The 22,482-nt window shown below is 54.3% G+C and overlaps 2 protein-coding genes and 1 long non-coding RNA gene across 5 annotated transcripts; 2 read left to right on the top strand and 1 right to left on the bottom strand.

Annotated features, from left to right (window-relative positions):
- The first annotated feature begins 1,485 nt into the window (after positions 1 to 1,485).
- On the top strand, positions 1,486 to 6,015 carry LOC308070455. Its single transcript, XR_013930739.1, has 2 exons — positions 1,486 to 1,586; positions 2,387 to 6,015. It is a non-coding gene; the product is annotated as an uncharacterized lncRNA (long non-coding RNA).
- On the bottom strand, positions 5,897 to 16,322 carry NSFL1C (NSFL1 cofactor). Of its 3 annotated transcripts, none has more exons than XM_080404343.1 (9): positions 13,054 to 13,200; positions 12,180 to 12,277; positions 11,157 to 11,231; positions 9,791 to 9,956; positions 9,361 to 9,453; positions 8,613 to 8,722; positions 8,023 to 8,160; positions 7,356 to 7,520; positions 5,897 to 6,301 (listed from the first exon to the last, which is right to left on the bottom strand). In XM_080404343.1, exons 1-9 carry the CDS (start codon positions 13,153 to 13,155, stop codon positions 6,139 to 6,141), a joined length of 1,110 nt encoding a protein of 369 aa, XP_080260469.1. In that variant the 5' UTR covers positions 13,156 to 13,200; the 3' UTR covers positions 5,897 to 6,138. The 3 variants fall into 3 exon arrangements, 2 of the variants coding, with proteins under 2 accessions (XP_080260469.1, XP_080260468.1); XM_080404342.1 differs by lacking the exon at positions 5,897 to 6,301 and adding an exon at positions 6,357 to 6,608; XR_013930738.1 differs by lacking the exons at positions 5,897 to 6,301; positions 7,356 to 7,520; positions 8,023 to 8,160; ... (2 more) ...; positions 9,791 to 9,956; positions 11,157 to 11,231 and adding exons at positions 13,809 to 14,138; positions 14,274 to 14,591; positions 14,851 to 15,201; positions 15,559 to 16,322 and having other exon boundaries at positions 13,054 to 13,708.
- Positions 16,323 to 16,642: 320 nt separating this feature from the next.
- LOC308070444 (signal-regulatory protein beta-1-like) lies at positions 16,643 to 21,079 on the top strand. Its single transcript, XM_080404371.1, has 5 exons — positions 16,643 to 16,806; positions 19,149 to 19,499; positions 19,624 to 19,825; positions 20,226 to 20,268; positions 20,526 to 21,079. The coding sequence occupies exons 1-5, from the start codon at positions 16,740 to 16,742 to the stop codon at positions 20,652 to 20,654; spliced, it is 792 nt and encodes a 263-aa protein (XP_080260497.1). The 5' UTR covers positions 16,643 to 16,739; the 3' UTR covers positions 20,655 to 21,079.
- Positions 21,080 to 22,482: the final 1,403 nt, after the last annotated feature.

The raw sequence follows: 22,482 nt of genomic DNA, 5'->3' as shown, positions 1-22,482 counted from the left end.
AAATACTCAGCAAAAGGCACAGAGAAGTTAAAGCTCTGCAGTTTCAGAAACAAGGTCATGTTGGAATTTACTCACTGCAAAGGAAAGGTCCCCTCCCCAGAACCCCCTTCTCCACTGCAGAAGCATGAGATCTTATCTCTCAAGGCACCCAGGGCCCAGGAATGCATGATACAAACAACTCCAATCCAAGCCACGCTAGCTGAACAGCTTTTCTCAGGGTCCTATGACCTAGAGACAGGCTGCTCAAGTAAGGGAGGCCCATTGGAAAAAAAGAAAAAAAGTCTAAAGCCAGCAAATGGGATTTTTTTGGCACAGAAACAAGTGGCAGTATTTGGAGACATTCCACTAGTGAGTCCTCCAAAGGTTCACCCCTCCTTGACTGCTCTAAGCATGGCCAGTGGCTCTTGTGTTCTCTTCAGCACAGCTGCCTTCTCTGCAGCCACCAAGATGGATGAGGCAGGAGAAGAAGAGCTGTTGCTACCATAGGCCCATAAGCCAATAAAGAGTTAATTTAATGAAGAGTCATGAATCGTACCTGAGTAAATAAGCACATCTGGAATCTATTCAGGAACTCCCAGCACTGGGACAGACAGGCTCAGTGCAGACAAGACAGAGCAGCAAATAAGATAAGCATTTAGGAATGTAGTAAATAAGTCAGAAAATGATAAATTAGTGAATCAAGAGGTGCTTAACACAGGAGCTGTTTAACTGCCAAAGATGTGGCCCTGTTGCATAATTAGTATTATACTACTCTCTGTAGAAGTCTGTAGTTGGGAAAGAATGGGACTTGTTTGGAAAAGCTTCTGCTAACAGGTAACTAAGAAAGGATTTCTTCCCGTTTCCGTTGAACTCTGCGGGATCCCTGTGACAGCCAGCCTGATCGCCTGGCCTGCAGCTGCTATCAGCAGCTCCCTTGGTTTAGACAGCATGTGTTTGCCTCCTTGTTCCATCAGCATTGCCGTAGGAGCCTACTTAGCACTTCGGCAGCAGCCAACATACAAAAGTCCCCGAGCCGTCTGCAGTGACACACGCTCCGCCAGCTCCCAGAGCCACTCTCGCCATCGTGCCTGCTGAGTATATTTATGCCACATGGTACAGCATTATTTATCAGAGCAAGAAGGAGACTTGCAGCTGAACTCTCAGCAGACATCAACTACCTTTGGGGCTTTTTTTCTTCCTAAAGTGAAACTGCCTAAACCTTGAAAGCTGGCAGGGTGATCACACCTCGTTAGCAAGGACTGTAGGTGAGGGTACCCAGCTTGCACAGTTCAGCAAGCCAGTGCGATGGCCAATTCCCTTGGCACCAGGCAGAGCCCTGACGCGTATGTTCATTGCTGCTGTGCCTGAAGGACAAGTACAGAACCATGCAGCTCAGAGAAGTCTGGTCTGAGTCTTGAAGCACGATAGGAACTGAAAGGCTTGTCTTTCATGGAGGACACAGCTGGGTTGCCAGGAAAGCACACCTGGGCAGCCCGCACGACTGAGAGCTGTGGGACACCAGCTCCACCTGGAGTGACTGTCAGACACCCTTCCTTGGCTGATGCCAGGTGTTCACCATACAAGCACCAATGGAAACCCACAACCTGGTAAGAAAAACAACTTTGTTGCTTAATTGCAGTCATTTAAAATTGCCAGTCTCTATCTCTAAACCGTCTGGTTCACCAACAGAAACAAGACCATTCAGAAGCGGTAGGGGGGTAGCTTTCTTTCACAACCTAGCAATTCTTCACACAGGCTTACCTAGAACAGCAAACTCCTCAACAGACACCAGCTCCTGACCAAGGATTCAAACAGATATCACAGCTCCTCCCCTCGTGGTGGTGAGCTTTGAAAAAACCCACAAGCATCCTGCTTTACGTGACTGTAACACCAATTCCCCAAGCCAGTTTTCCGCTGTAACTACAGAGTCAGGAGAAACGTCAGCTCAGGGTCCTTTTTCTTGAAAACAAAGGATCCATAAGGATCTGTAAAGCAGCACTGCTTTCAAAAGAAAACTCTCCTGACTGAACTTCCAAAGAACTTCCCAGGAGCAGACTGACATCCTTTTAATCACCCCTCTAAATAAAGACACGAGGGAGTTGAAGACCCACCCAAGAAGCAGCCATGGCATGAAGGTCACTTTCTCCTTCTGGAAAGATTTGGTGTTATCCAGCAACAAGGAGCAAAGACTAAATTAAATATAACTGATTATAACCAAAGGCAGAAAAAAAAAATTAGGCTAAAGTTACACTTATCCTCTGTAGCTGCAGGTGTCCCCAGAGATTTCTTGCTCCCTATCTCTTGTCACTGCTTCCATTTATCCGCTAGCTGAGGTACCCAAGTTTTGTGGCAGAACAAGCCAACCAACTAGCTGCTTTGTGCTGTTAACATTGTTCTATCCAAACAGGCAGCTGAAGGTGCAGCTATGCCTAGAAATGGATGTTCATACAAAGGGATCACTGAAAAACTACTTGACCAAAGGCACTAGAACAGCAGAACCTCCCGAGGTAAAAGCAGACCACTGACCATGCAAGAAACATGGACCAGGAAACATCCCATGGCAAAAACAGCATCACAGAGGGGAGGTAAAGTTCCCAGGAAATGGTTAAAAATGTTATCATAAAACTCAGGAACTAAACCTTAGCAACAGGATGCATGAAAAGGAAGAGGAGGAAACAATGAATGATGTACAAAGGAAAAAAATCCAAGGAAGTCCTACGATTACCTGTCAGAGGAAGAGAAAATCGTTCAAATACAGCGCTCTGAGAAAAACACGCAGACACAGTGAAAGACATCAGCCCCAGATGGGACAGCACAGTCGTAAAACTTATCACACAGAGATTTAAAAGAAGCGAGTTCTCACTTGAAATGTGGAACACTGCCTTAACACCAGTGTGCGAAAGACCAGGAAGACAGGCGGAGGGAATGATCAGAGAAAAAAGGACATTTTAAAAGTGAAACATTTCTCTGGGCAAAGAAGGAGAAAAAGACAGTATTTTGTGAGCATAAATGTCAGTTTTAGAAAAGCCCAATCTCAGCCTATGACTGTTAGAACAAAGAAATGGGATGACAAAGGAGGTTTTAGCAGAGAGACATATCAAACTCGCTAACAACCATCACAAACTATAGGAGTGTCAGAAATGAGCATTTACCTCCCCACAGGGGCACGTCAAACACCAAAGAGCTGCACAAGTGACAGGGAAGGTGATTTTCTTTGCAAAATCAAGGTGTCTCTTTCCACCATCTGCCTTTTTCCTGTTCTGGTATATAAGCCTTTCCCCATTAATTAGCCTGGCTGTCATTCTTGCTTTATAGCTTATTTTATAGTGAAAAATTCCACCAGCTTACAGAAGGAGGTGGTTTATACAGGAGATTGCATGTATGTTGCTTCCAGTTTGTTCCACAGGCTCTTTTGTCAGCTTCGGAAGAAGATGCGCCTATCTTGGCTCCTGATACCTCTCCAGTGCTCCGCTGCAGGCGTGCTTCAGATAGCCTGGCGACAGAGCAGCGCTGATCCTGCTCACCAGACTTACAAAATCCTGCTCATTACTTACAAAAACAAAAACTAAGAAGAGAATGAGAGGAAGAAGGAGCTGGCAGCCGCATCCCAGAGAGGCTCAGACGCAGGGGAGAACAAGGTGCAGCTCCCTTCAGACAGGGGGGAGCTGGCAGTTTCTCAGCAGGAGCCCTAAAGGCGGAGCGGCTTCTCTGCAGCAGTGCCACCCTCCGGCTCAGGGGAAAACGCGCTTTTCCTGGCAGAGAAGCACCTCCAAGGCTGGAACTCCCCTGAATTTATCACCTTGCCATCTCACTGGCAAGGAAAGAGCTGGGAGGAGTCCTGGATGTGAAGGTTCCCATCAATGACCAGAATCTGCGCCACAAAATCCTCCAGGGAGATGCGTTGCTGTCTAGCTGCCAACCCTCATTTAATTTGGGGACACCAGTGGGGCCAGCTCATCCAGCCAAAGACCACAGATGCTGCTGGTCACCACCTCAGTCCACTGGCTGACCAAGGCAGAAGCAGGAGACAAATAATTTGTACTCTGTTAAAACTTTTTTCTGGGTCTAGGGGCGCATCCTGTCCAGCACTCTGGAAGATGTTGTCCCAGGTCCCCAGAATGGCACGTGTGGAGATGAGGATACAAGAACTCCTCCAACAAACAATTAAAATGAGCGACATCCCACAAGGCAGTTCTGGCTATATTTAGATCAGAGGGAAATTCCCTTCCTGAATTCTCTCTGTACTGGTTCACGAAGTGGCCATAATATACAACATCAAGTGATGCAGGCAGGAAAACCCCAAGTTCACCTGTCAGGAAAAAAAAAAAACCAAAAAACAAAAAACTTTGAAAATGCTGCTGAGATTTTGAATCTCCTTGAGCTGAAACTAGCTCAGCACAAAGCCTGCTTGCAGAGCAACCCAAAGCAGTGAGAGCAGACATCAGCATGCACATCACCCAAATTACGAGAAAAAATGGTAGCCATTATTAGAAAGGGTCAAACGCCATTTTCCTATTTTGAGGGCTTTTAATGGCAATTTTCACAATAATTTACAAATCTGTTATGCACATTGTATATCCATTTAGTAATGAAAAATCTAAGTTAATTCAGCTCTCAACTGAGAAACTGTTGTAAAAACGCCCTTGCTAAGGTCTGGTATCTATGCTGGCAGTTGCGTATTAACACAGGCAGCCAAGCAAGTTTCTCATGCCAAACCTGTCCGACCTGCTGGCCCTCCCCAAGCCTGCATATCCCTAGAGCTCCTTCTCCTCACACAAAGGCCAGGACCTGGAAGCTTCAGAGTGCTGAGGGGGGTGGACTTAGAGCACAGCAGCCGCAGGGCTCCAGAGTGACTAAGGCAGGGAGCGGACAGTGTGCTCCAGCCCTTCGGAGGGCAGAAATCCAGCCTCTCTCAAGGAAATACCACCGGGCACAGCGCAGCTCCAGGTTAGCTGACATCTGGAGGCCCACAGTTCAGCACAGCTCTTTGGAGTTGTGCTCCAAAGCCCAGAGCTAGAAGAGCAAGCACACTGCCGGTCACTGCAAAGTGCCATAGCACCACACTAAATGGCAACTCAGACATGTGACACTACACCAGCGCTACCAGTCACTCATGTCTAGGCATAATGAATTCACCCGCAGGATTCTGTTCAATGAAGAGAAAGATATGGAGACCTGAGCCCAAAACACAAACAGTGGAACAGACCAAAGCTGGATAATTCCAGTCGTTCAGCTTAGTCCTCAGCAGAGGAGAGGAAATAAAAGGGTACTACAGCCTTGAGCTTTTCCACCTGGGCTGTTTCCATCATCTCAGTAATTCACCTCTTAAACTATACCTTGCTTTCCAGTAAGATAGACTCTGTTTGCCTTTTACTTTCAGTCACTTCAAGCTGATTCAGCTTTGTGCCTTCTTGGAAAGAAAAAGTCAGCATCAGGGTTTCTCAGAGAAACGCAATACAGCAAGTTAAAACTGCAGTCAGCCTGGACTGCTGGAGAAGGGGCGGGCAGAGCAGGGATGTACTGCAATGAATGTCCCCAAGAGTTCTGCCAAGGGAAGGAAAATCAAGGCTCTCTCTCTGAAAAAGCCCAAGAGTAGTGTTAAACCTTGCACCCACATGCACATGTTGGGAGTTCTCCCCATTCTGAGCAACAGCTGTTTCACAAAGACTTCCCCGACAACACTTTTACAGTAGTATCACCATTATCCTGACAATGAGATCATCCATTCTCGTAAGGTTTATATTTAATGAGCGACAATAAAGGGAGTACTTTGCAGCAGCCAGTTGGCACTGGACAGAAACTGCTCCCTGGGAGCTCCCTTCCCCCTTACCTTCCTTTCCTCTAAAGACTGCAGTAACACAATCCACAAAAGTAACTGAACTGTCGTGGGAGAATTTGTGGCACAATAGGCTGCAGCTCCTTTCAAAACAGATTCGTTTCGTTTATTTATTTTGAAGTCCACTGATCATCATCACAAAAAAAACCCAACAAAAAAACCCCCATGGGAAATGCAACTAAAGAGGAAAAAAAGTCCAACCAAGACCTAAGAACCCAGAGCTACGAGTAGATGTGAGCCTGTGTTGCACGGCATGGGTGCACACACAGGACGAGACGACACATGCGCACTGCAGACAGGCGTGTGGCGAGAGGTGGGTTCCTTTATGTTAATCGCTGAACAATGACAGCATTGAGCAGGTTGGCTTCCTTCAGGGTCTGGTTCTCATCAGTCAGCTCTTTATTTGGGAAGGTGGTCATGAGGACGAAACTGGTGGCAGCCATCGCTGGCCGAGCATCTACTATGAAGAGCCGGATGTCACGGATCCTGTCCAAAGGGATCAAACACACAAGGGTGACCCTGTTACTGAACATCCTATGAAAATGCACGGCAACAGCCTAAATTCACCCTTTCCAGTGCGCGCAACCCTGCAGTCACTGCACTCTGTTTTCAGTTAACAGTAGAGGCCACAGCCAGACAATTCTGATTTAACCTACCCCTCTGTAAGCTCCCATTTAGTGAAATAACACAAGCTGCTTTATAGGCTAAAGACTTACAGCTAAATGTTCTTTTACGCTGCCCAAAGGTAACATCTGTTGTCAGGCGGCTATTCAAAATTGAACGCTTCTGAACCCTTCAAGACAAACAGATTAACAAGTTGTTTGACACTAGCTGCTGTAAGTGACTGAGCTCCTCACACACAGCATAACCTAGATGATCTCAAGTCCCAAGAGCAGCTAGAACAGTGACACTGGATCTGTTTCCCGAACCAAATCACAGAAGGTTTTTATAGCTCTTTGTACCATGTTTGATTCTCTTCTAGAAACTGGAGGAACAGGTACAAACTCAGGTACAAACAGGCCATGCTCTTTGAGATAAGGTAGGTGAGGGCTTTGGGAGAGAAGTCTAATGAAGCAGTGTATATAAGCCAGCTTCACTCCTCCAAGGGAACAGAACTGCTGTAGGAACACCCCTTGGTGCTCCTTTCAACACAGGGAACAGCACAGTGGAAAACTGAATTGAGAGTCAGAATAACCAAACCAATTTCCTAATTATCTGCCAATCTCTAGAGCCCTTATAGAGATTCAAGTTTTTTTATAGATGGCATCAAGAAAAGTCCTGATGATAACACTGATGCTCCCAGGTGCAGTATTGCTGGCTATAATCCATCACTATTTGGAAAGCAAATCCTATCCTTCCAACAGTTAACGACCGCCTTAAAAACCCAGCGTAATTTTGTTCCTCTTCACCTATACCGAAATATCCCCAGAGCTCCCTTTAGCAGGCTAGCCAGGATTTTAACATCTGTTCCACTTGTGCAGTCTGCAGTGCCGTTCAGGCCTTCCCAGTCAGTAACCTGTGTTTCCTGTTGCGTTTGTACCTGTGATTGTGGTTAAACTTCTGGACCAGTCGCCCACCGTCAGCAAGCCGGATTTGGATGTTGGTGATGGGCTCCGACTCATCGATAGCAATGGCAGAACTGGCTTTGGCTTCATTCTCTGCCTGCTGGGCTGGCGAGCTGGTGCCCATCACCTGCGGTGCCGTGCTGAGGATGGGGAGATAAAAGGCAAGCTGTTAAAAACCAAACGACTCCCCTGTTTGCAGGGTGCCAGGAGTCAGGCAGTGAGCTTATCGCTTGCTGGGCCAGCTACCAAGGTTCCTAGCCAAGAGACACCAATGCAGGTTGGAAGTGAGAATTTAGGAGTCGGCCAGTCAGCAAGACCTTGTCTAGAACTTCACCTCTACCATCTCCCTTTGGAACACTGCATCATGTGTCTTCACACACCTGGAGGGACAGGGACACGGTAACTTGGAAACACTGCTTCTACGTGACGTACCATGGGGGTTCCAAACTAGGGATCTGCCTCTTGCCACAGAAAGGCTGAGCCATCTCACAGTACGCACCAGTAAACCTCATTTCCTCTTTTAGAGGAACACCTCCCATACCACAGGCACCGAGTGCCTTTTCTTCAGAAAGACTACTCTAAAGGCTCCACCTAGCAAAACTCTCAAGTGACTCTCTTAGGTAGCAAACCAGCGCTGCTCACCTGCCCAGCTTTTGTCCTTCTCCAGTAAAAGCTTTGAAGACACTTTTCGGTTTCACATACTCTTCATCACGGTGATCCTCCATATCCAGGTTCACCTGTCCACCCCGGGCTAACCTGCGCAGCTCTGCTGGGACTTCCCTGCAAAGACAGTGTCCTAAGGCAGCTGCCCAAAAAAGCACGTCAGGCAAGTGCAGAGAAAAATTGCCAGCCACAGACCACCTCTGGAATTTCAGGAATCACAGTGAGCCCTTGCTTAATTAACAGGGCAGACGCACACCTCCCCAGTGACAGACACAAATGAAATGTTACTTTTCCCCAGCCCTCACCTGGAGTGACATGATGCATCAGAAATTCTCAGCCCAAATAGGAAAGTCTGTTTGTTCACTTCAAATTCTCAAGGCCCCATACAGACCGAAGCCATTTCCCATCTATCTGAAGCAAACGGTCAGCTCTGCCCTCCCATCGTTTCCATATTAAGAATCTAGCTCTTATAAGAAAGCCCAGGTGAAACATGCCATTGATTCAGCATCCTGGATTCCACAAATGCTTGTTTCAGACTGCTATTCCTTCTCTCCCCTCTTGCTACATACCCTCTGCGGATATCATCAAGAAACTGGGCATTGGACGGATCTTGGTAGCTCCTCAGTTCGCCGCTATCCAGACTGAATCCACTCTTCCAGAGCTTCAGTACAACATGCACCTGCAGTGGCCCCCAAACAATCAGCCTCACTGAAGCATCTTAGTAAGAACAATAACCAGACGCAAAGGGAAAAGTTCCTGGCTGGCAGAGGAATTTCAAGGTGCAGAAAACATTCCAGCCAGATTCCTCTGGGTTAGGATAAAAACCCAAAGCACTGGCTAAGTAATGGTCATGCATCCATGCCTGGAGGCAGCACCACAGACCCCTTTTTGATAAATACAGTTGAAAAGCCAAGAGTGTGTTAGGCAAGGAGCCTAAACCAAGCTCCTGGCGTGGCCTAGGGTGCATATTTGTCACAAACCAAGCACAAGAGAATCTTGCCCTGCTGCCCTTAGCTTGACATCTCTTCAGTGGACAAAGAAGAGTGAATCGCCCAGTGCTCTTTGCACGCTACATTTCACAATCAGCACTTCTAAGGAACACTCAGATTCTTAATTAAGTTCATCAGAAAACTGCTTACCAAGACCCCAGCATCTACTATTTTCTAATCAGAAATCCCACGAGAAGCGGGATTTACCATACTTCTGTCCTCTTTAATTTCTATAAAGCTTTATAACTCTCTGGGCTCACAAGCTGTGTAGCTAGAGCAAAGAAATCCCTCAAGTGACATCTACAAAACAGAATAGAGAGATACTCACATCCTGAGCAGAATTCTGTCTCCTCTCTCCTGCCACATAAGCTGACTCCTCCTCTGGAGTAGCCCCGAGGCGATATCCTCCCCCTGCGAAAGGCTGTGAGAGAGAGAGGCAGGCAAAGAGGTTATAGAATGACACAAACCCGAGACAGCTTGCTTCCCTTTCCCCAACACAGTTACGGACAAATGGGGGCTTTGCAGCACCAGCAGTATCTATTGTCCTGCAGGAACAGTGACCAGCAAGTTAATAAATACAGCACAAGAAAGTGGCTTGTCTTGCCACTGAGACACATGAATTGGAGCCGCACTAGGAGAGGAGTCCAGACTTAGCTGTCCTTTTAAGACAATTCCAGGACTCCACAGTCCCAAACAGCTGTCAGGGTGGGAGCCTGAACTGAAATGGGGAGCAGAAAGAAGAAGTCATCACTCCTCACTTTAGGCTTGCTAGTCTCGCCACTGCTCTTGGCCGTCCGATCAACCGCCACTGCACCGTGCTCCTTTGCTCCTTTAAACAGATCCTCCACCAGCTCATTGGGACTCTTCTTCCTTGGAGGACCAACGATCTGCTGTCCACTTCTCTCCGAGCCACCGGCATAAAACCTAACAGAAAGCACACGGCTTCTGGGTAAGACCGGACCACTGCTTCTCCAGGAGATGCATGGGACAGGACCCAGAAGTTTTATATCAGGATCTACTTGTTCATATTTGTGCAGCTTAATGAAACAGCCTGGATCTGCAAATATTAGCTACTACCAGCATCTCTGCTATCATAGCCACTTACAAGTCCCTGTACTGCAGGGACTTTCTTTTTATACCAGTTACTGTAAAATTATCCATTGATCAATAGCAATAAAGTGATAATAACTTTGCCAGACCTAGCAAGACAAACAGTCCAGACTGACAAGGCTCAGTTTCAAACGCTAGTACCAGCTATATTACCAAGCTGAACAAGACTTCCAGCAAGTTTCTGACCTGTCAGATGAAAGATGTCCAGTATCTAACTGGTATTTTGAGGGAAGGCACACATTCATGCCACAGTGACAGATCGCCACACACAGGAGCGATGTGAACTGGCAGCAATCAATGCACAGTCGGTGAAGTGCAATTAAGCACTTCTGGAAGATCAGGTTTATTAGCTCCAGACTGCTTGTAACACATACAGAGCAAGCTCACATCTGTTTGCAGAAGACCGCACAGTCTACCTAGGTTAAGCCACCTTAAGATACATCAGCTCCATTCAGTTTACCTTGACTGTTAACCTTAAGGGTATTTAACTACTTACAGCTGGCATCATAGACGACTTTCCCATGAGTACACCATGTTCCCACTGGAAAGGGGACCTACATTTTTTTTTCCATCTGCACACTCCTTTACATTACCCTTAAGCAGCACTTCAAACCAAAACAACCAACCAAAATCCCCAGCCAAAAAAAACCAAAAAACCACCAAACAGAAAGAAAAGCAATCCCTGCATTACTCCCACATTTCCATTCTCTACCGACACAAATGATCTGAGTTTTTGTCTATTATTAACCTAGGGCTTCCACATCCTACCTTAGACTTTCTCTCAGCAGGATTCTCATCAATTCAGCGATGAAAACTGGTGCTTACACAGCCATGCTGAGCAAGTGCTTGTGGACAGAGTTTGCTCTTTCCATGTCAAACCTGAGATTTTTCACTACAGGAAATTTCATATTGACACAAATCTGCTTTTTAAAAAAAAACTATACAGAAGTGGCAAGCCATCACAAAAGGGCAGAGATAAACAGACAGGTTTTAAGTTTTTAACTGAAAACTTACCGCTGTCCCTCCTCCTCTTCATCATCATCATCCTGTGCATGAACAAGGTCTCTAAACGATGTTACTCTATGGTCACTGCAAAAGTCAGTTGGAGAAGTACGTCAGCCTCATGATACGTTTCAATCACATAAGCAAAAGCTCCCAAACTCAGCAGTTAGGTTGACCCTGTTCTACTTTTAGGACCTGATTCATTATTCTATGACAGTCAGCACTGGCGTAACAGAGTGGTGAACTGAGCTCTTGGACCTCTCTGCCAACTACACCAACAAAAAACAAGAGTGGGTGCCCCGGAGGAGGCTCAGCAGCTGAAACCATAGAAAAAGCAGTGAGTCTTCAGTCACCCCTCCTTTGTTTGCATACTGGATTTTGTTGCCTTTTCCAAAGATCTGCCGCTTCCCAACCTGCACAGGTTTTTCTACCAGGCCCCAGGACAGTCCAGCCTCCATGTCCTTCCCTTCTTGTTGTTTCTGCCAAGACTGTTAGCTGTGATCCAAACTGAAAACAGGCTCTTCTGCAATATGGATTTTATTCACCAAAGCTGAACCGACAGCACTTTTCCTTCAGGATATAGTCAGCAACTCCTCTTTAAAACTGGATAGTGCTTCCCTATCGCACAGGGATTTGGTAAGGCAAAATTAACTTATTTTTGTAAAATGTTTAACTTGATCAGATCAGGTGTGACACAAAATAAGAAAGTATTTTTCCTATGGAGATCCAATCTGCTCAGATGAAAGCATCACTGACCGATTATCTTCTAACCTCAAAAGACAAATGAAACGTTCCTGATCAAGAAGGCAAGTTGTCCTAACTGACCTTTGAATTAGCTGTGCAATAACCATCTGCGCTTGCGACAGATAAATACTGAGGTTTTCACAATTTCTAGAGCCATATGAGGTGAAGCAGACCTAAATGCAGGGCTATCTTTCCTGAAAATCAACGTTAGATAGAGCCTGCTTTTTTTACATAAATAGGTTTACAGGCCTCAGATAAATAGATCAGCCTGAGCTGAAGCTCCCTCCTCACCTGGCTGCAGTGCCTCTGGATATAGAGCTGGGTGTCGGCTGGGGAAGAGTCAGAATGTCCTCATCACCCCCGTCCTCATAGAAACTGGCAAGTGCAATCTGGAAAGGCACACCGCAGGAGCTTTTCAGGATGAAAGCAAGCATTCCAGAACAATGGCAAAACCGCACACAGACAACATAGCTAAAGTTTCTGCCCCATTGGACCTCATGAGGCAATTTCCCCCTTTAAAGGTCCTAGCACAGACAGGGCTTTGCCAGCTTGTAATATTTGGCTTCGTTGCAAGTATGCCAGAGCAACTTCCCCGACAGGAGGCACTTATTCTGTAATACTTCTATAGCAGTTATGCTAAAATTACTGCTCTGAACCAGTCGCTGACGCCCATAAGTAGCCTCAGCATTTAACAAAGCCAGGTCACCCGAAGGGGGTCGGTGGCGGGAGCAGGTCAGACCAGTGGCCAATGTTCCCCTTAACTCGGGGGTGCCGGGTCTGCTGCCGGCAGAGCACCGGCTGCCTCGCCAGCGATCAGGAAACCTCCCAAAGCCCAGGCCCCGCTTCCTGGCCCCATGCGGGAAACCTGCGACGTTCAAATGAACGTGAGAACCAGGGCGGGCTCCGGCCCCAGCCGGCCCCGCGGCAAGGGCTGGGCCCGACCCCCGCAGCTCGGCGACGGGCCAAGAGCTCGGGAACGGCCGCGGGGAGAGGCCGGAGGCCGCCGGAGGCCCGAGCTCCGGGCCCAGCGCTGCCCCCGCGCCCGGCCGCTGCGCTGGCCTCTAAGGCCGCAGCCCCCGCCCGGAGCCGGGCTCCGCCGAGCCCCCCGCCTCGGCCCAGCCGCCGGCGGGCAGGCCGCAGGGGAGCGGGGCGGCGGCGGGGCTACCTGGAGGTCCCAGCCGGCGGACTCCAGGAAAAAGCGCGCTCGCTCCTCCTCGACGCCGGTCACGGCCACAAACTCCCTCAGCGCCTCCTCCCTGTCCGCCATCTTGCCGCGGTGCAGCGCCCAAACCCCGCCGTGCCCGCCCCGCCCCGCCCCGCGCCGCCCCGCCCCGCCCCGCGTGCGCCGCCAGAGCCTCCCGGGCGGGAACAGCTGCCGCCGAGCGCCGCCCTGCCCTGCCCCTCCTGCCACAGCGGCCCCTGGCGGCCCGGCGGCTCTATGTGCGGCGCCCAGCACCGGGTGTACAGCGCCCAGCACCGGGACGGGCAGCGCCCAGCACCAGGTGAGGGTGGGTGTACAGGCTGCAGACAGGGCCAGGCGCCCACACCAGAGGCACTGAGCAGCCCAGGACAGCCCATTAATTAATTTATTATTTAATCCCGGCCCATTTATTTCCAGGTACACATGACAAAACTGACGGTGGCCGAGCCCCAGGACCCGAGGAAGCAGGTGCCCACACAGAGCAGGACAGGGCAGCAGCCCCGCCGTGTCCCCAGTCACACCCTCATGCACCTGAAGAGGAAGATGAGGAGGCCGCCAAGGAGCCCCTTCTCCAGCAGGATGCCAAGCCACAAGCCCGGGCTCCACAGGAGGGTCACACCTGTAGGGGGGATAGGGGACATGAGCAGCTGGGGCTTGAGCGCAGGTACCCCACAGCCCCCCACCACCATGGGGACCCAACAGTGCTCCCACAGTGTTACCTGGTGTGTTACGCTGTGACTGGGCAGCGATCCACAGGGTGGCCGTCCTGCTGATGGGGTCCTGGGCGTCGTGCACCACTCGGCAGGTGAACATAGACCCGTTCTTCTCCTCTGTCACTTGGACCTGCAGCAGGCTGCTCAGCTCAAACAAGCCCTGTGGGGTCTCCACCGGCTGGGAGGTGTTCTCCACCTTTATCTCCGTCCCATTCTCCAGCCAGGTGATGGTCACCCCTCGCGGGTAAAACCCCTTCACGTGGCAGGTGAAGTTCGCGGTCTTGTTCACCTCAGAGAGGCTCAGCCGGTCAGCATCCACGTGGACACTGGGGGAAACTGGGAAGAAAGGCAGCGCCTGGTGCCTAGTGTCCCCTGGCTCTGCTCCCCGCAGGGTGCCCTGTCCCTGCCCCAGGACCCCCAGCCCCACAGAAGCTGGGCACCTCAAGCGCCGACTCCCCTCCCAGCCCTCACCTCGCAGGGCTTTGCTGAGCTGGTACATCCCCGTCAGTGGTGCCGTCAGCGTGGGGTGCTGCACCGCGCAGACGAGCTGCGAGCGGACGTCGTCCTCCTTCAGCATCACCGTCAGGGTGCTGGACATGTTGTAGGAGGATTTCAGTTGCTCAGGGGTGATGATCTGGGGCTGCCGAGCCAAAATTGGGCTCCTGTCCTTGAACCATTTCACGCTGATGTCTCTGGGGAAGAACCCCCCGGCCGTGCAGGTGAAAGGCACCGACTGCCCCGGCCCCGCTCTGTGCTGGGGCCCGGACACAACCGGGGGGCTGGGTTTGGCTGTGGGAAGAAGTGTGGGGCCATCAGACCAGGCTCTGCCACCCCCAGACGGCCCCGGGGCTGCAGGGAGCGGGGTCTCCCGTGGGGGCACAGATTTGCCCGGGGGTGGCCCACAGAACCCTCCTGGGACCGGCCCCCGAGCCCCTTCCCCATCTCCGCTCACCCACAGCAGAGCCCACCGTGCTGGGCTGGGCTGTGCTGGGGGCTGCGCCCAGCAGGGCTGGCATCCACCGGGAGCTGCTCTGGGAGCCCCACTCACCGTGCACGGACACCTCTGTGCCCTTGCCGTGCTGAAACACCTGAACACCACCCAGTGATTTGCTGAACTTCACACAGTAATAGCTGCCAGCATCCTCGAGGCGAGCATCCATGATGTGGATGGTGAAGTCCACATCAGACCCACTGACTGCCCTCGTCACACGAGGGAAAGAGCCTGTCTGGTCGTAAATGGTCTCGTTCTCGCTGCCCCAGCCCTTCAGCCACTTCACGGGGCCAGGGTGATCATCTCCGGACGTGGTGCAGGTCAGGGTGAACATCTCCCCCTTGTTCACTGACACCTTGGTCTGGGGCTGCTGCAGTTGGAAGCTCTGACCCGCCTGGGCACCAGCACCTGGGGCACAGTGACAGGAAGGTTTGTGGCTGATGAGGGACCCTGGGGCCAGGGCACAGCACGGAGCATTGCCAGACTGCCAGCTCCAAACCCAGCAGTGGGCAGAGAGATGTCCCCTACTCTCACCCCCAGTGGCAGCTGGCACTGATGGGGACTGCAGGATGGGGAGGGGCCAGGGCGCCTGGGAGTTGCTGGAGTAAAACAAACTCTTTGGCTGGGGAAAAAAGCAAGCTGGAAGGGAGGCAGCAAGAGAAGGGCCCTGGATACCTGTGGGCACAGGGAAGGACTTGCCCTGTCAGTGGCATGGCGGGGTGGGCTGTGGGAAAGCCGCTGGGCTTGTGCCAGGTCCCCACTCACCCAGGGCTCTCCAGAGCAGCAGCAGCATCAGGCAGGCGAGAGGCAGCACCCGTGTTGGCAGAGCCATGGTGATTCCCACGTCCCCCTCCCGGATGGCTCAGCTTGGGTTGGCTGGTTGGCTCGGCTCGGCTTGGCTCAGCTCGGCTCAGCAGGGTGCTGGCCTGCCTCCTGGCAAAGGGGAAGGAAGGAGCTCACCACCCAAGTTCCTCCACGGATCCCTTGCACAAGTCCCAGCTGGTGCCCGCTGTGTTCACATCTCATGTCATGAGGCTGGGCCTTGCAGTGATGTCAGCCCCGCTCTGCCGCGCCAATGTCTGCCACGGCCACCAGCACCTGGCAGCCAGCCAGCGGCACCCCGACCCAGCACACTCCCCCACACGTGGCCAGCCGACAGCTCAGCACCCCGGGGTGCTGGGGGGATGCCCAGCCCTTGCCAGCAGGATCAGGGCACAGGCTGGCATCTGTGATGGGCCCGTGGTGCAGAGCTCAGTCAGGGTTTTGCCTGAGCCCCATCCAGCTGGCTCGCCAAACCCGGGGGGCAGAGCCACTGTCCTGCCCCAAGCCCAGCTCAGCCCCTTGGGGTCGGGGCGGACATGGAGGCACTTCACCCTCAGGGGTGATGTCCCTCATGGGTGATGTCCCTGGAGGGTGAAGTCTTTTGGTGGTGATGCCCTTCAGGGGTGCTGCCCCTCACAGGTGATGTCCCTGGGGGTGTTGCCTCTGGGGGTGATGCCCCTCACAGATGATTCCCCTGGGGAGTGAAGCACTTTGGGGGTGATGCTCCTCATGCGTGATGCCTCTGGGGGTGACAGCCCTTGCGGGTGATGCACTTTGGGGGTGATGCTCCTCGCAGGTGATTCCTCTGGGTGGTGAGGCCCTTTGGGGGTGATGTCCTTGGGGGTGATGCCCCTCGCAGGTGATGCCCCTGGGGGTGATGCCCCTCGCAGGTGATGCCCGTGGGGGTAAAGCCCTTCGAGGGTGATGCCCGTGGGGGTGACGCCCTTCGCGGGTGATGCCCCTGGGGGTGATGCCCCTGGGGGTGAAGCCCGGCGGAGCGCCCGGCGGCTCTGCTCGGGGCAGGCACCAAAAGCGTTAACAGCCCGCGCCCGCTCGCTTCCATTTCCTGCGCGGCTTCTCCTTTTCCTTCTCCCGGCGCCGGAGCCCGAAGTTTGGCAGTGCCCATGGCCTGGCGTGCGGCGGCTCCGCTGCTGCTCGGGCCGCTCAGCCTCCTCCCGCCGCGGCTCTGGGGTGAGTGAGGAGGGGGCAGCGCAGCCCCCGCCGCCAGCGCCCCCAGCCCCTGCCCCGCCGACGGCGGCTGCCCCGGGGGGCGGCGGGGGGAGGCCCGGCCGCCGGAGCAGATCGCTAAGGCGAGCAGGAGGGCAAAGGCAAACGCCGGACGGAGGGGCTCGCCCCCTGCGACCACCCTGCTGGGCTGCGCCGGGCTGCCGGGGGCAACGCGGGCGGGACGGGCAGCGCCGAGCCCCGCCGAGCCGGTGCTGGACGTAGTGAGGGGTTTGGGGACAGAAGGGGTCTGTGCTGAGCACCAGGAGGGGTTTGGGGACAGAAGGGGTCTGTGCTGAGCACCAGGAGGGGTTTGGGGACAGAAGGGGTCTGTGCTGAGCACCAGGAGGGGTTTGGGGACAGAAGGGGTCTGTGCTGAGCACCAGGAGGGGTTTGGGGACAGAAGGGGTCTGTGCTGAGCACCAGGAGGGGTTTGGGGACAGAAGGGGTCTGTGCTGAGCACCAGGAGGGGTTTGGGGACAGAAGGGGTCTGGGGGCTGTGCTGGGCTGCAGGAGGGGTTTGGGGACAGAAGGGGTCTGGGGGCTGTGCTGGGCTGCAGGAGGGGTTTGGGGACAGAAGGGGTCTGGGGGCTGTGCTGGGCTGCAGGAGGGGTTTGGGGACAGAAGGGGTCTGGGGGCTGTGCTGGGCTGCAGGAGGGGTTTGGGACAGAAGGGGTCTGGGGGCTGTGCTGGGCTCCAGGAGGGGTTTGGGGACAGAAGGGGTCTGGGGGCTGTGCTGGGCTCCAGGAGGGGTTTGGGACAGAAGGGGTCTGGGGGCTGTGCTGAGCACCAGGAGGGGTTTGGGGACAGAAGGGGTCTGGGGGCTGTGCTGGGCTCCAGGAGGGGTTTGGGACAGAAGGGGTCTGGGGTCTGTGCTGAGCACCAGGAGGGGTTTGGGGACAGAAGGGGTCTGGGGGCTGTGCTGGGCTGCAGGAGGGGTTTGGGGACAGAAGGGGTCTGGGGGCTGTGCTGGGCTCCAGGAGGGGTTTGGGACAGAAGGGGTCTGGGGGCTGTGCTGGGCTGCAGGAGGGGTTTGGGGACAGAAGGGGTCTGGGGGCTGTGCTGGGCTGCAGGAGGGGTTTGAGGACAGAAGGGGTCTGGGGGCTGTGCTGGGCTGCAGGAGGGGTTTGGGGACAGAAGGGGTCTGGGGGCTGTGCTGGGCTGCAGGAGGGGTTTGAGGACAGAAGGGGTCTGGGGGCTGTGCTGGGCTGCAGGAGGGGTTTGGGGACAGAAGGGGTCTGGGGGCTGTGCTGGGCTGCAGGAGGGGTTTGGGGACAGAAGGGGTCTGGGGGCTGTGCTGGGCTGCAGGAGGGGTTTGGGGACAGAAGGGGTCTGGGGGCTGTGCTGGGCTGCAGGAGGGGTTTGGGACAGAAGGGGTCTGGGGGCTGTGCTGGGCTCCAGGAGGGGTTTGGGGACAGAAGGGGTCTGGGGGCTGTGCTGGGCTCCAGGAGGGGTTTGGGGACAGAAGGGGTCTGGGGGCTGTGCTGGGCTGCAGGAGGGGTTTGGGGACAGAAGGGGTCTGGGGGCTGTGCTGGGCTCCAGGAGGGGTTTGGGACAGAAGGGGTCTGGGGGCTGTGCTGGGCTGCAGGAGGGGTTTGGGGACAGAAGGGGTCTGGGGGCTGTGCTGGGCTGCAGGAGGGGTTTGAGGACAGAAGGGGTCTGGGGGCTGTGCTGGGCTGCAGGAGGGGTTTGGGGACAGAAGGGGTCTGGGGGCTGTGCTGGGCTGCAGGAGGGGTTTGAGGACAGAAGGGGTCTGGGGGCTGTGCTGGGCTGCAGGAGGGGTTTGGGGACAGAAGGGGTCTGGGGGCTGTGCTGGGCTGCAGGAGGGGTTTGAGGACAGAAGGGGTCTGGGGGCTGTGCTGGGCCCCAGGGCACGCCCCGCACAGAGCCAGCTCCTGGCTGGCCGCACACAGCCCTGGCTGTGAACCCGCTGCCTCGCAGAACCCCCACAGTCCTGGCTCGTGTTGTACTGAGCTGGGGCATTAATGTTTAACAGCAGTTGGGAGTTTTTCCTGGCAGGAATTCCCCTTGGCTCTCTCTGTACTTCTCTGGACTCCAAGCACCTGCAGCACCTCCTGTTAACAACAGGGCAGGGGGATGCAAATTGGCCCCTTGTTCATTTTTCACCTGGTTTCCACCGCTACCGGTGCCTGCGGTTTGGTCTCTGCCATATCCAGGGATATTTCTCAGTTGAGCTGCTGCTGCAAGCCCGGAGCAAGCCGGGGCTGCTCTGCCTGTGCCACTTGGGGTGAGTGGAGCAAGCTGTCACCTCTTGCTCAGCCCCAAACCTTCCTGTCACTGTGCCCCAGGTGCGGGTGCCCAGGCGGGTCAGAGCTTCCAGCTGCAGCAGCCCCAGACCAAGGTGTCAGTGAACAAGGGGGAGATGTTCACCCTGACCTGCACCACGTCCGGAGATGGTCCCCCTGGCCCCGTGAAGTGGCTGAAGGGCTGGGGCAGCGAGAACGAGACCATTTACGACCAGACAGGCTCTTTCCCTCGTGTGACGAGGGCGGTGAGTGAGTCCAACACAGACTTCACCATCCACATCATGGATGCTCGCCTCGAGGATGCCGGCAGCTATTACTGTGTGAAGTTCAGCAAATCACTGGGTGGTGTTCAGGTGTTTCAGCACGGCAAGGGCACAGAGGTGTCCGTGCACGGTGAGTGCAGCCTGAGGGACGCTGCTCCCAGGGACCCTGTCCCACAGCCCCCATCCTGCCTGTGGCAAGGTTCTGCACTGCCCCGTGCCCACCACCCACTCCCCTCTCTGCCTTGTATCCACAGAGGGAGCCCCGGTTCCTGGCATGGTGGCTGCAGCCATAGTGCTCTGTTTCCTCCTTCTCCTCAGCCTTTTCATCGCCTTTTGCATGTACAGGAGGAAGCGCAGAGGCAAGGCAGTGAGCCCGTGCAAAGCTGGGCCAGCAGCTGTAGGCAGCCTCTCGCCCATCCCTCTGCAGTGCTGTGCAGGGACCCCCAGCACCCCCAGGTTTGTACCCACCACCTATTTCTTCTGCACCCTGAGACGAGTGATCCACTTTATCCACCTGCCTTATCCTGGTTTCCTCTCCTGGAGTAGTGATTTTCCCCAGAAAAGGTCCTTTACTCACAGGCGCATTGCTACGCTGTGTTGCTGCTCTGTGTTTCACAGAAGTGCACAGTGAGGAGCACCCAGCATCAGAGACCTCCCTGCAGCCCCTCACCATGGTGTCTGAGCCTGGCCTAGGCATGCAGACAGCACACTGTCCCTCTCTGCCTTCAGCGTGGGCATCATGTGGCCACCTGCTACAGAGTGGGGCTGAAATTCGGGAGGGGAATTGAGGAGGGCTGTGCTGGGTGGGGAGGGGACCCTGCTCCCTTTAGCTCTAATGGCCATCCTTCTCCCCCAGCAGTGAAGTCCTGGATGCAGTCACCTCACCTCTGCCCAGCCAGGTAAGAGCGAGCCGTGACCACAGGGCAAAGCATCCCATGTTGATGCCCTGACTTGCAGGGGCTCTGCAAGGCTCTGGGGCAGGGTGGGCACTGGGGGAGCAGTAGTTGCCTGCACGTGGTCCCAGCACGCTCCACGCCATGGCACAGGGCCATCTGTCCAGCTGTGGCACTGCCATCCCACCTTGAACTTGCCGTGAGGGTTATTTTTGTGAGACTTTTATTGTGACAGCATTCACCATTTGTGTGCACTTCTGCAGCAAAGCAGCAAGGAGGACAATGACATCCACTACGCTGATCTCCAGCCCCTGCCCGTGGCCTCACGGCATGGCAGAAACCCCGGCCCAGCCTGCTCCGAGTATGCCAGCATAAGGGTGGCTGCCAAGTGACGTGTGGCACCACAGCCTGCAAGGCCAAAGAGCCTGTTTTGGGGGGGGAAGCAGGGGCATTGCTGCAGAGCACAAAAAAGAAGCGGATCTGTTTGCATGGCACACCCTGGTCTAAGCTCGGCACGCCATGCTCAGAGCTGGCAAAGCTCCCCTAATTCATTCCCGTCTCATCAATGGTGCTGGGTGAGGCTCAGGAGCAGCTCTCCCAGGACCCAGCAGCCATCTCAAGCACAGGATCAGGCCACAAGGCTAAGCACCTCTGCCTTGTGCAAGCTGCTCGGTGCCAGTCACACCAGAAGGACTTCTCACACACCTGTTGCCACCAGCGTAGGCCACTACCGGCACTTTTCCTGGCTCAGCAGGCCCATAATTTGTTTTATCTTGTCACTTCATCAATCCCATCCTCATTAAAGCCATCAAACAGCCCTGTCATCCAGTCCTGCTGTGTTCAGAGCAAGAGAAACAGCGCTGGTCCCCTGGGGTCCTGGGAGATGCATGCCCTCCGCAGCCCCGTGCCAGCTCATCCTGTGCTGCTGCTGGGCTGGTGCTGAGCCCCACGGGCAGCTCCCTGGGCAGGGCGGCTGCCCGGCTCCTCCGAAACCCACATCTCCTGATGTGTGAGTCACTTCTCAGGAACAGCCCTCGGTGCCGCTTTGCTGCAGCTTGTGGGCTGAGGGCCAGCTGTCGCCCACCTTTCCCTGCCCTCCGACGGGGCTGGTATTTGGGAATGGGCCTCAGGATGCTGTGTTAAAATCGGGGCAGCTGGCACCACCCAGCCCTTCTACCCATTCTCCCCAATCCATGCACATCTCCTGCTCCAGCCCCAGCCAGCCCATACACATCTGCTCCATGCACAGCCCTAGTCCGTGCAAGTCTGCTCCGTGCACATCTGCTCCATGCACATCTGCTCCTTGCACATCTGGTCTGTCCACATCCCCTGCTCCTTGTATATCTGCTCCGTGCACATCTGCTCCATGCACATCCCCTGCTCCTTGCACATCTGCTCCTTGCACATCTCCTGCTCTGTGCACACGTGCTGGGTGCCCACCTCTGAGCAGAGCAGGCCGGTGGCCAGCAATGGAACACGGTGACAGCAGGAAGCTACAGAGTGCGTGCCCCATGCCAGACACCACGGCAGCACCCGGCTGCACCCCGGCACAAGGTGCGCACACCCACCCACCCGTGGCAGCAGGCACTCCCACCCCAGTGTGTGCTGCCACAAGCAAATCGGCTGCTTTGCAGGCACGGGCTAAGGGCAGAACACACTTTGCAGGCAGAGGAACCTGCTGTTTCTGCCACTGCTGCTGCCTGTAACCTTGTAAGCTGCTGCAGCTGCCAGTTTCCAACTTTATCTACTTTTTACCATGAAATCAAAAAAGAAGTGAAACAAGACAGCATGAAACAGCAGCGTGCGTGTACCCAAGAGAGCCTTATCTGCCAGGAGAGATCCTCCTGGGGACAGAACTGTTACGGGGGGTGAGAAGCCACTACTGAAATTCATTTGCATGACTGAATAAGCATGCTCTGCTCCGGGGATGTACACTGGGGACAGTTTTGGGTCATCACTTTCTCGGGACAGCTTGGGGGCACTCGGCACCCGGTGGGCATGGTGGCAGGGGGGACTTTGCCAGGGCAGGGGTCCATCACCGCCACCACAGCACCTGTCCCCAGCCTGGCCCCCTCTGCACCACCCCAGCAGCAGTAAAGGGCTGTGGGGTCGGAGTGAAGCCTCCCACAGCACCAGCTCCCGAGTGGAGCCATGGCCATGCCGGGCAGCGGCTCATTTCTCCACCGAGGTGGTGGCTGCTCTGAGCAGGACACGGGTTGG

The sequence above is a fragment of the Falco punctatus genome (assembly GCF_963210335.1).
Source record: "Falco punctatus genome assembly, chromosome: 10".
NCBI classification, from domain to species: domain Eukaryota; kingdom Metazoa; phylum Chordata; class Aves; order Falconiformes; family Falconidae; genus Falco; species Falco punctatus.
The sequence above is the reverse complement of the archived record's forward strand: the minus strand, read 5'-3'. Positions and strand labels throughout refer to the sequence as shown.

Coding starts and splice junctions, on each gene's coding strand:
- LOC308070444 (XM_080404371.1), top strand. CDS start 16,740: ATGGCCTGGCGTGCGGCGGCTCCGCTGCTGCTCGGGCCGCTCAGCCTC. Junction 19,500..19,623: donor CACAGAGGTGTCCGTGCACG/GTGAGTGCAGCC, acceptor TTGTATCCACAG/AGGGAGCCCCGGTTCCTGGC. Junction 20,269..20,525: donor CCTCACCTCTGCCCAGCCAG/GTAAGAGCGAGC, acceptor GCACTTCTGCAG/CAAAGCAGCAAGGAGGACAA.
- NSFL1C (XM_080404342.1), bottom strand. CDS start 13,155: ATGGCGGACAGGGAGGAGGCGCTGAGGGAGTTTGTGGCCGTGACCGGC. Junction 9,957..11,156: donor GAAGAGGAGGAGGGACAGCG/GTAAGTTTTCAG, acceptor GCTTTCTGTTAG/GTTTTATGCCGGTGGCTCGG. Junction 8,723..9,360: donor GACAGAATTCTGCTCAGGAT/GTGAGTATCTCT, acceptor GGGCCACTGCAG/GTGCATGTTGTACTGAAGCT.